Source organism: Passer domesticus, chromosome 30 (assembly GCF_036417665.1).
Source record: "Passer domesticus isolate bPasDom1 chromosome 30, bPasDom1.hap1, whole genome shotgun sequence".
In the NCBI taxonomy this organism is placed as follows: Eukaryota; Metazoa; Chordata; class Aves; order Passeriformes; family Passeridae; genus Passer; species Passer domesticus.
The window spans coordinates 626319-636012 of NC_087503.1; the positions used below are offsets into that span (position 1 = coordinate 626319).

Genomic DNA, 9694 nt, shown 5'->3' on the forward strand with positions numbered 1-9694 from the left:
TGGGAACCACAACTCATCAGGTTTGTGTGCTTTGAGGGAGCAGGAACGGGTGAGACTCAGAGGCATAGAAAGGTTTCTCTTCATGGCACACATAATAAATGTAAACATGATAAAATTTAAGAAACATCAAAACCCTTCCCTCAGCACCTTGTGACATGCCAGCAACATCTGACATGTCCACCATCCACAAGGGATTGCCATACAGGAAGGATTTTAGACAAAGACTTAGGAAGAGGTGACATAAAAGATACAAATACAACTAAAATGCTCACTGAGAAGGTGTTGAAACTTCTGAAAGATTGGGCAACTCCCTGATTCTCAAAGCACTAAGGCAGTCAACAGAGACACAATGGAATGAGCACAGAACAGCTGCAGGAGGAAATCTGGGAACAACTGGAATTACATAGATCCAGCTGCTCCAAATCAAGAGATCTCAGACATGGCATTTCCACAGGAGAGCTGGAAACACCTGAAGGAAGAAAGCCATGAAATACTAGAATGAAAGTTGGTAGCAATGGTTGAGGGGAAGATCAGTATTTCTTCTCCTGCCATCAGTAGAAGAAACCAGTAGATCCAGGAAATTCCCCTTCCTGGTGGGAAAATTTTGCCATTTCTTAAAAGTACTCAAATGCCTCAGATAAAAAATATTTTCTGATATATTATGAAACCAACAGGTATTAAAACCTGTGCCCCTTTCCAGGCAGACATCAGCTGTGTGCCCATGAACAGGCAGTGCCACTTGTGCCCTGAGGTGCCCAGCTGGGATTGGATCTCTCCGAGAGCACCTGAGGGAGAGCAGAGCACCTTGCAAGCTGCAGGTCCCTGACAGCCCTGCAGGGCTCCTGTCCCATCAACATCTGCCCTGCCCCAGTCTGAAACAGGGCCCAGCATGGTGCTGGGATCATCAGAGAGCTGAGGTGTGTGCTGGAATTCCATGCTCTCCCCATCCTGCAGCAGCCCTGCATTTCCCTGCTCCAGCCTTGGTCTCCAACACAGCCATGGAGGCTCTTTGGGCTCCTGACTGTTCCTGCAGCCCCCCAGGGCAGCTGAGCTCTGCCTGTGGCACAGTCAGCCCTGGCCAGCGCAGGCCATGCTCAGCAATTGCTTGTGTGTGCCTGGCCTTGCTGTCAGCCCCGGCAGTGGCTGCGTGGCCCCTTGGTGGCCCTGTGCTGGCCCAGCCATGGTGGCCCAGCCCCTGTGCAGGCCCAGCCCAGGCCAGGAGCATTGCGGCTGGGAACGGCCCCTGTGCCGTGCTGCCCACAGCAGCCTTGGGGCTCTGTGCCCCATGGCCTCCCTGCTGGGCAGCCTCTGCCAGCTCCTGCACAGCCCCAGGCACCTGTGGGCCTGCACAGACAGCCCTGCCCCGGGCTCTGCCGGCCTCTGGGCCAGCAGAGAGGCCGGCCAGGGCTGGCCATGGCCGGGAACAGGCCCTGAGCCCCGCAGGAGGATGGAGCTGGGCCACAGCCAAACTCAGCCCAGGGCAAAGCTGGGCTCAGCAGCCAGGGCTGCCAAGGGCTGGGCACAGAGCCTGGTGGTGACAAATGTCCTGGGCCCCCTCCCTGCTCTGTCCATGCCCCCAAGGGCACAGAGCAGCCTCCTCTCTGGGACACTTGCCTGTTTGCAATGCCTTGCACAGGCGCTGGCCCTGCCCCACAAGGCCTGGGCTGAGTCCTGCCCCTGCACGCTCAGCCAGGCTGAGATGGACACTGATGGTTTCTGGGGCAGGATCTCTGAGCCCAGCCCAGCTCCCTGCAAGCTCTGCCAGCTGCCCTGAGCTCTGGGCAGCACCAAGGGCCTCTTCCCAGCCCAGCCCAGCCGGCTCTGGCCCCACAGCTCTGCTCAGGCCAGGCTGCTCTGGCCACTGGCCCCACGGCCTCAGCCCCTGCCAAGGGCACAGCAGCAGCTGCAGCTCACACAGGACTCAGCCCCAGCCATGGGGGAAGGTGCTGGGCCAAGGCCAAAGGAGGCTCCCTGGCTGCCCTGCTCCCCTCTGGCTCAGGTGCTGAGAGCTCTGCAGCCCCTGCTGCCATCCCATGTGCCCAGGGCAGCACAAGAGCCCCGGCCTTGGGGCCCTCAAGAGCTGCTCCTGCTCCAGGCCCAGGGCCTATCCCAAAGCTGGGGCAGCCACAAAGCTGTGCCCATTTCTGTTCATTGCTGCTCTGATGGGGATGGATCCTCAGCCACTTGGAGGTTGATGATGAATTTTCCTACTCCCAAGGCCTCTTCTTTCTTGAGCTCTTCAGTTCAGGAATTCAGTGAGAAAAGCTCATAAACATTTGTTCAACATGCCCAAAGAAGAAAAGCCATTTGGAATAACAGAAGTTTTCAAGTTTTCTCTAATTAATTAGACAGATATCTGAAGTGTATTCAAAGTGTATATACTGTCTTGAAAACAATGCAGAGAGAACAGTTTGTTCTGTTTAATGTTTTTTCCTGTTTATAGATTGATATCAGCAATGTCCAGTTGATATTGACCCCCAGCACCTTCTAATGCAGACTGAATAGCTATGAAAATCAAGACCCTTCATGGCTGAGAGTCAATCAGACTGTGTCTCCTGCCCCCTCCCAACCATTTCCCTCATCCAACCCCTGGCACTCCTATGGACCAGGAATGGTGTCACCTGCAGGACCAGGAGAGCAATTCTTCCCTTGTGCTGGGCGCTGGTTGGGCAGCACCTCGGGTGCTGTGTCCAGTTCTGGGACCCCAAATTTAGCAAGAATTGGAGGGGCTGGAGTGTGTCCAGAGAAGGACAACAAGGCTGGTGAAGGGTCTGGAGCAAAAATCCTGTGAAGAGAGGCTGAGGGAGCTGGGGTTGTTTATCCTGGAGAAGAGGAGGCCCGGGGGAGACAAGGTGGTGTCAGGGCACAGGTTGGACTTGATGATCTCCAAGGTCTTTTCCAACCTTGCTGATTCTGGGATTCTCTGAAACCACCCTTGCAGCAGTTGCAGGATGAGCCCTGGGCCTCCTCTTCAGAAGCTCCAGCAGCCCAGGTGCCTCAGCTTCTCCTCCCAGGCCCAAAGCCCATCCTGTCAGTCCTCAGAGCCTCTGCAGCTCCTCCTCATTGCCCAGAACAGGGAGCCCCACAGGCAGACACAGCAGCCCAGATGTGTCCCCCTGGCCTGGGCTGCCTCTGGCAAGGGAGCAGCACCAGGCACTGCAGGAGCCTGCAGACAATTCCTGCAGCACTTGGAGGATGATCCTGCTACCCAAGGGACGTTCCCATGGTGCCAAGTCAGGAACTGCAATGGGGTGTGGGGCCAGAGAGGAAAGGGCAAACAGGGATGGGCTTTTTGCAGGGGAGGGAACAGGGATGGGCAACAGGAAGAAATTTGTACCAAAAAAAAGGGGGGAAAAAAGCGAAGGTGAAGCCAAGGAAATGCTCAGGGCAGTTCAGGGGTGGCTGTCAGGCAGCCCTGGCTCTGAGCAACAGCATCTGCAGTGGGACAGGAATCTCCCAGCTAATGGGAACAAAGTTTCTGGCTGACTGCAGAGGCCAGGACAAAGCTGAGTGGTTTCCCTGCTGTCCCCCAGCTCTTCCTGGCCCCAGGGGCTGATGGCATTTGTGCTCCCTCAGGTTCATGTCCCCACAGCAGCAGCATGGGGGTGCTCCTGCCTGCTCTGTGCAATGCAAACAGGGGCTCCTGAGCCAGTGCTGCCGTGGCTGTGCCTGCAAGGATGCAGCACCTCTGTGAGCTGGGGGAGAGGCCAGGGCTGCAGAGGGGGGATGTTGTTGGCAGCTCCATGAGGATGCTCTGGGATGCTGCCCTGGGCTGTGCAGCACCCTGGGGATGGATCAGCCCCTGCTCTGCTGCTCCTTCCCGTCTCCCCCAGGGCCCTTGCAGAGCCCCAGCCATGCTGTTTGCCCCCAGCCTGCCCACGGCCAGCCTGGGGCTGCTCACCATGGGGCTTTTCTGTGCTGAGCATTGGCCTGGCCGTGTTCTTGAGAGAGCCTGGGCAAGGAGCCTGGAGCCCCCAGGGCCTGGCCTGAGGCGTCAGCACTGCCCCAGCAGTGCCCATGGCCTGTCCCTGCTGCAGCCCCGGCACTGCCACCCCCAGGACTGTGCCCAGCTCCGAGAGCACTCAGGCCCTGCAGCAACACCAGGGCCACCAGGGCAGTGGGGCAGGGCCACGGCAGCAGCACTGGCAACACCAAGTGCTGCTGCTGCTGCTGCTGGGCACAGCTGCTGTGCCAGCACTGATCTGCCCCAGCTCTGCACACCGACATTGCTGCTGCAGCTCCAGAGAAGGCAAGAATAGAGGGATCTCTGCAGAAAACTTTGCTGGGATATCCTATAGTTCCTTTAAAACCTTTGAGACTGCAGCCCCTCATTGGCACAGTCTGTGGCCACAGGGAAGGTGGAGAGAAACAAAGTCAGAGATGGCAGAAACAATCGTCTAACTTTAGGAAGAATATTTATAAAGGAAAACAACAGGGAAATCAAAGAACCAAACCAAAAGAGCTATAAAAGATGACTTTTATTACAAGTGATTTGCCGAAACTGGCAATCACTTTAATGCTTCCTAAGATGTCCAGTCATCAGTCTCCACACTGCAGCCTTGAGCTCCTGGTTCCTCAGGCTGTAGATGAGGGGATTCAGGGCTGGAGGCACCAGCGAATACAGAAGTGACACCAACAGATCCAGGCATGCAGAGGAAATGGAGGAGGGTTTCAGGTGGGCAAGTATTGCAGTGCTGAGAAATACATTTCTCCTGCATTTTCCCTTTTCAGATTCTTTCCGTCATCTCCTGAGAGCTACAGTTTGTTCTGGTGCTTTTTACGAACTGATTGTACTCTTGATTTAGATGGAGACTGTGGAATTGTTTTCAGATGTAGAAGAATCTGGACTGAAGACAGAAACAAACTCCCTGTCAGCCCATTTGCATCTTCTAGATCATTTTCAAGATGTCCTTGGGGGTGTTGGAATGATTATCACACAGCTCTCCACTTCTGGCTGCAGGCTCTAGAGTTTCTTTCTCTGCATTCAGTCAGGCTTGCATTCCCTAAGAGTTCTTGGTAGCCTCTCATGTTTTCTTAGGGTAGAACAGTAACAATGAAAACCTTACCAATGGCACAACTGCCCAGCCCACAAGGAAAAGAAAAGAACAAGCTGTCGAATTCTTCAAATATTTCTTCTGCTTTGCTGCAAGTGTTGTGCTGCACCCACAGTGTGGAAAGCTGCAGTTGGTGGCACACCTTGTGACAGAAGCTGCACCTCGTTCTCCGGGAAAGGTTCTTGGAAAAAGCAAACCGGACTGAGGAGAAGATTCTGGAAAAACTGAAAGAGCTTTTAAGAAATTAAATGAAAATTGAAACAATTCAAGATGTTTTTCTCGATTTGTTTTTATGGTCCCCTTTTCCATCTTGCACTAGTTGTCCATCCCATTAATTCCAAACAGATCTCACTTCTAAGATCACTTCTAAGATCCATGAGTTGGCAAGTTTTAGACATTTTAAGATACCATGACCTAGACACACTTTGGCTTCCCCTGTTTTTCTTGGAAATCAATGCTGGAGAGGTAAGTGCAGTGCTTGGGTCAGGTACAAATTCTGCATTCAGGGAATGTGCTCTGAGAGTGTTTGACCCTCAGCAGGGACAATGCACAGCAGGGACTGAGGGGATTCCTGAGCCACTGTGCAGGAGTCCAGACTCTGGCTCTAGGCTGAACTCGGCAAAGTTCCCGTGTTTGGACAGGCTCAGGGGCTGCCCTCGGGGAACGTGGGGCTCGGGGCGGGGGCGAGCGGGCAACGGACAAACGGACACGGGGACAAACGGCCCCGGAGCTTCAGTTGCAGCAGCGGCAGCGGCAGCGGCAGCAGCAGCAGCAGCAGCAGCAGCAGCAGCAGCAGCGACAGCAGCAGCGGCAGCAGCAGCAGCAGCAGCAGCGACAGAAGAAACTTTAGAGTCTCTTCTCCTCTCCCTCTCCCGCTGCCCCGTACCTCTCCCGCTCTCCCTTTCCCGCCGTCCCTCTTCTCTCCCCGCCTCCCTCTCCCCGTGCCGGGCTGGGCCATGCCCCCGGCCCGCCCCCGGCCCCGGGCGGGGCTGCCCCGTGCCCGCCCCCGGCCGTCCCGCCGCCGCCTGGCCTCAGCCCGGCTCTGGCCGTGCTGGCGCTGGCGCTGCTGGGCGGGCGTCAATGCCTGGGGCTGGGGCGGCATCGCCGGCTTTTGCCTCCGCCTGGCCCGAGCCCGGCCCCGGCCCCGGCGCAGGGTCCAGTCCCGGCCCCGACCCCAACCCCGAGCCCGGCCCCGGCTCCTCCCGAGGCCTGCGGAGGACACAGGCGGCGTTGCCTCTCCCGCCGCCTCCGCTGCGGCTTGCCCGGCCAGAGCTCCGCCACTCGGCAGCGCAGCCGCCGGCCCCGAGCCTCCCGTGCCGCGTTCTGAAAACCGAACGCCGGGGGATGGCCGGGCCGGGGCGGGTGAGGGGCGCTCGGGGGCCGTTGCTGGCCCCGGGCTGAGCGCTGAGAGCCGCGTCCCGCCCGCAGGGAAGGCGCAGGAGGCCCTGCAGGAGCGCTACCGCCTGGGTTCCCTACTGGGGCGCGGAGGATTCGGCAGCGTCTGGTCAGCGACGCGGCTCTCGGACGGCGCCCCGGTGAGTGGCGGGGCCGGCAGCGGGCGGAGAGGGAAGAGGGAGACAAGGACGAGAATGTCGGAGAGCAGTGGGAAGGGCGTTGAGCTCAGCCCGCTGCTCTCCCTTGCTCGCAGGTGGCCATCAAACGCGTGCCGCGGGATCGCATCCGGCACTGGAGCGAGCTGGTGAGTGAGCGGGGCCAGCGGCAGAAGCCGGGCCGTGCCGGGCGGTGAGGAGCCGGGGCCCGGCTGGGTGGGAGCCACCAGGAGCCCTGGGGGGAGAGCGGGCGTGGGCTGAGCAGGGCATGCAGAGCATCCCGGGCTGTCTGAGGGGTCCCAGAGCCCTGGCACGGCCTCAGCTCCACTGACGGCATCGCGCTCCTCCCGCAGCCTGACGGCACCAGCGCGCCCGTGGAGATCGTGCTGCTGGCCAAGGTGTCCTGTGACTGTGCTGGTGTCATTCAGCTCCTGGAGTGGCTTGAGCTCCCCGACAGCTTCTTGATGGTGCTGGAGCGTCCAGAACGGTGCCAGGAGCTGTCGGATTTCCTGGCGGAGCGGAGGTTCCTGCCGGAGGAGGAGGCGCGGGGGCTGTTCCGCCAGGTGCTGGAGGCCGTGCGGCACTGCACCAGCTGCGGGGTCCTGCACAGGGACATCAAGCCTCAGAACATCGTGCTTGACCTGGCCAGCGGGCAGCTGAAACTGATCGACTTTGGCTGTGGCGCTTTCCTCCAAGACACAGCCTACACCCAGTTTGCAGGTGAGCCCTCGCAGGGGATGCTCCTGGGCATCTCATGGCCCAGCCTGGGTGTAGCACTGGGGCTTCCCCCTACTGCAGCTGGGATGGGATTAATGCTGGAGCCAAGTTGATTTGGTTGGGGTGTGAGGGGGGCCAGCTCCCAGCCCTGCTGACAGCCTTCAGTACCCAGTGTGCCCTGGGCTGGGGCTGGAGCTGGTGCAGCCAGCCCGACAAAAACCCCCATGGGGGTAGTGGAGAGGGGGGTCTGAACCCATGCCCTGGATGGTTTGGTGTGCAGGGGAGGAGGGGCTTGGACTGCTCCACTCCCCTTGTTTGCCTTGGCTTATTAACATTTTTTGGGGGCCCATGCAGGCAGAGAGGAGAGTGGGTTTTCTCCACCAGTGGGTGGGTTTTTCCTTTCTGTGTCATGGTTGGGCCTTCCCAGGGTTTCTGCTGCCCTCTTCCAGCACCAGTGGCTTCTTTTCCAGCCCTGAGTTTGTACACAAGTCCCAGGTGATGGTGAGAGGGCAGCGGTCACCCCGTGTGTTGCTAGAGCAGCCCCCACATGCCCAGGGATGCTGGGGCCAGGCTCTGGGAGCAGCAGCATCCCCCTGCTGAGCTCTGTCTGTGTTCCACAGGAACCCTGGCCTACAGCCCTCCAGAGTGGACCCAGCACCAAAGCTACCATGGCGAGGCAGCGACAATCTGGTCCCTGGGCCTCCTGCTGTACCAGCTGGTTGTGGGGAAGCACCCGTTCAGGAGGGGCCAGGAGATCATCTGGGGGCGCATCTTGTTCCCACCACGGCTCTCTCAAGGTGGATCCTCATCTCTGGGCACAGGGGGAATACCAATGCTGGGAGACAGCAGCGGGCTGATGGGCATCCTGCTCTGGCAGCTGCTGAGGAGGTGGCACATGTCCTGCTCTCCTCTAAACAGAGAATCCATGGGGAAGTTTAGGCCCAGCTCTGGGCACACCCCGTATGGCCTGGGCACAGGAACAGGGGGAAACTTCTCCAAGTGACTGGTGATTTCTGGTTTGTCTCCCCAGAATGCCAAGATGTCATTAAGAGGTGTTTGTCCATGCAACCCTCGGACAGGCCATCATTAAAAGAGCTTTTCTGCCATCCTTGGGTGCAGGGTGCTCCTCGGCCCTAGAAGATGAGAGAGATCCATGTGCACAGTTGGATCCAGGGGCCTGGCAGGTAGGAGATCCACACATTTCTTGGCACTCAGTGGCAAAGCAAACCAGACTGGTTTTGTCCTGCCTGTAGCTCTGAGCAGGGGTCAGCAGAAGGGAACATGCAGCTCTTGGGCTGGAGCTGAGCTGGAGATCTGGTGTGGCAAGCACTGGTGGCCACCATCCCCCCTGGTTTTGCTTGTCTGCTTCATGGATGGCTGGGGCCCTGGGCAGAGCCCTGACAGCCTGGTCTGCTCCCAGGGAAGGAGAAGGAGCTCCTGGAGAAGCTGTACCAGGTGGGGCTGCTGCTGGAGACAGCAAGGACAACCTCAAGGACAACAATCTCTTCCTTGGCCTGGCCAGCTGAAGATGATGGACTTGGATTCTGGCAGCTTCTCTAAAGACACACTCCACACCCAATTTTCAGGTGAGTTCCACAGCCAGGGGGATGCTCCCAGATCTGGGCATGGCATGGCCTGGCTGGGCACCAAAGGTTCCCCCTTTGCTGGGAGGGATGCAACAAATTCTTCGGTCGACTGCCCAGCTGCTTTTTGGCTCTGGGCAGCTGCTGAGGGCTGGATGTGCCATGGCTGGCTGCAGGCTGGGCACATGTCCTGCCCTCCTGCCCTGCTTCCCAAGGCAGCACTGATGGGCAGCTCTGGGCACAGCTCTGGGCACAGCCAGCACGGCCTGGGCATTGCGGGCAGCTGGGACAAGGGGACAGGAGCCCTCAGCTGACGGGCAGTTTCTGCTTTCTCTCCTTGCAGCCAGGCTCTGCAGATGCTGAGGCTGCTCTGGGCTCTGGCAGGGCTCTGCTGGAGCTCAGCACCGGGCTGGAATCAGCCAAAGAAGAAATGGTGTCACCTGCAGCACAGACTTGCTTGAGCATTTTGACAACGCAGCTCAAGTTTGCAGCGTGGACACCTCCAATGGAAAACATGACACCTCCCAAAAATTAAAATCGTTCAATACCTTCTGAAATCAAATCAATCTGGGATGACTCCAAATGACATTTTTCAGCTTGCTCAAGATGTAGCTCAGCCCTTCTCTGAACAGTTCTCTCCCCCACCTGCCTTTTACTTCTCAACTGCTCCCTTTTTTCCCCCAGTGAATTCCCAGCCCATCGCAGTCTCCATCACTTGCTGGCCTTCCGTGTTGCCCCTGACCACAAGGAAGGCCGAGCCCCAGGTTTAGGGACTCGTGCTGTCACTGGC

The 9694-nt window shown here is 58.2% G+C and overlaps 1 protein-coding gene across 1 annotated transcript; it reads left to right on the forward strand.

Annotated features, from left to right (window-relative positions):
* Window positions 1–4658: 4658 nt before the first annotated feature.
* Window positions 4659–9466, forward strand: LOC135287550 (serine/threonine-protein kinase pim-1-like). Its single transcript, XM_064400843.1, has 8 exons — window positions 4659–4675; window positions 6325–6589; window positions 6703–6753; window positions 6958–7324; window positions 7942–8118; window positions 8352–8505; window positions 8742–8907; window positions 9248–9466. The coding sequence occupies exons 1-6, from the start codon at window positions 4659–4661 to the stop codon at window positions 8456–8458; spliced, it is 984 nt and encodes a 327-aa protein (XP_064256913.1). The 3' UTR covers window positions 8459–8505; window positions 8742–8907; window positions 9248–9466.
* The last annotated feature ends 228 nt before the right edge of the window (window positions 9467–9694 follow it).

What these genes read in the sequence shown, in the direction of transcription:
- LOC135287550 (XM_064400843.1), top strand. An exon ending in TCCGGCACTGGAGCGAGCTG is followed by an intron (nt 6,754 to 6,957) that starts GTGAGTGAGCGG and finishes CTCCTCCCGCAG; the next exon opens with CCTGACGGCACCAGCGCGCC. An exon ending in CCCACCACGGCTCTCTCAAG is followed by an intron (nt 8,119 to 8,351) that starts GTGGATCCTCAT and finishes TTGTCTCCCCAG; the next exon opens with AATGCCAAGATGTCATTAAG.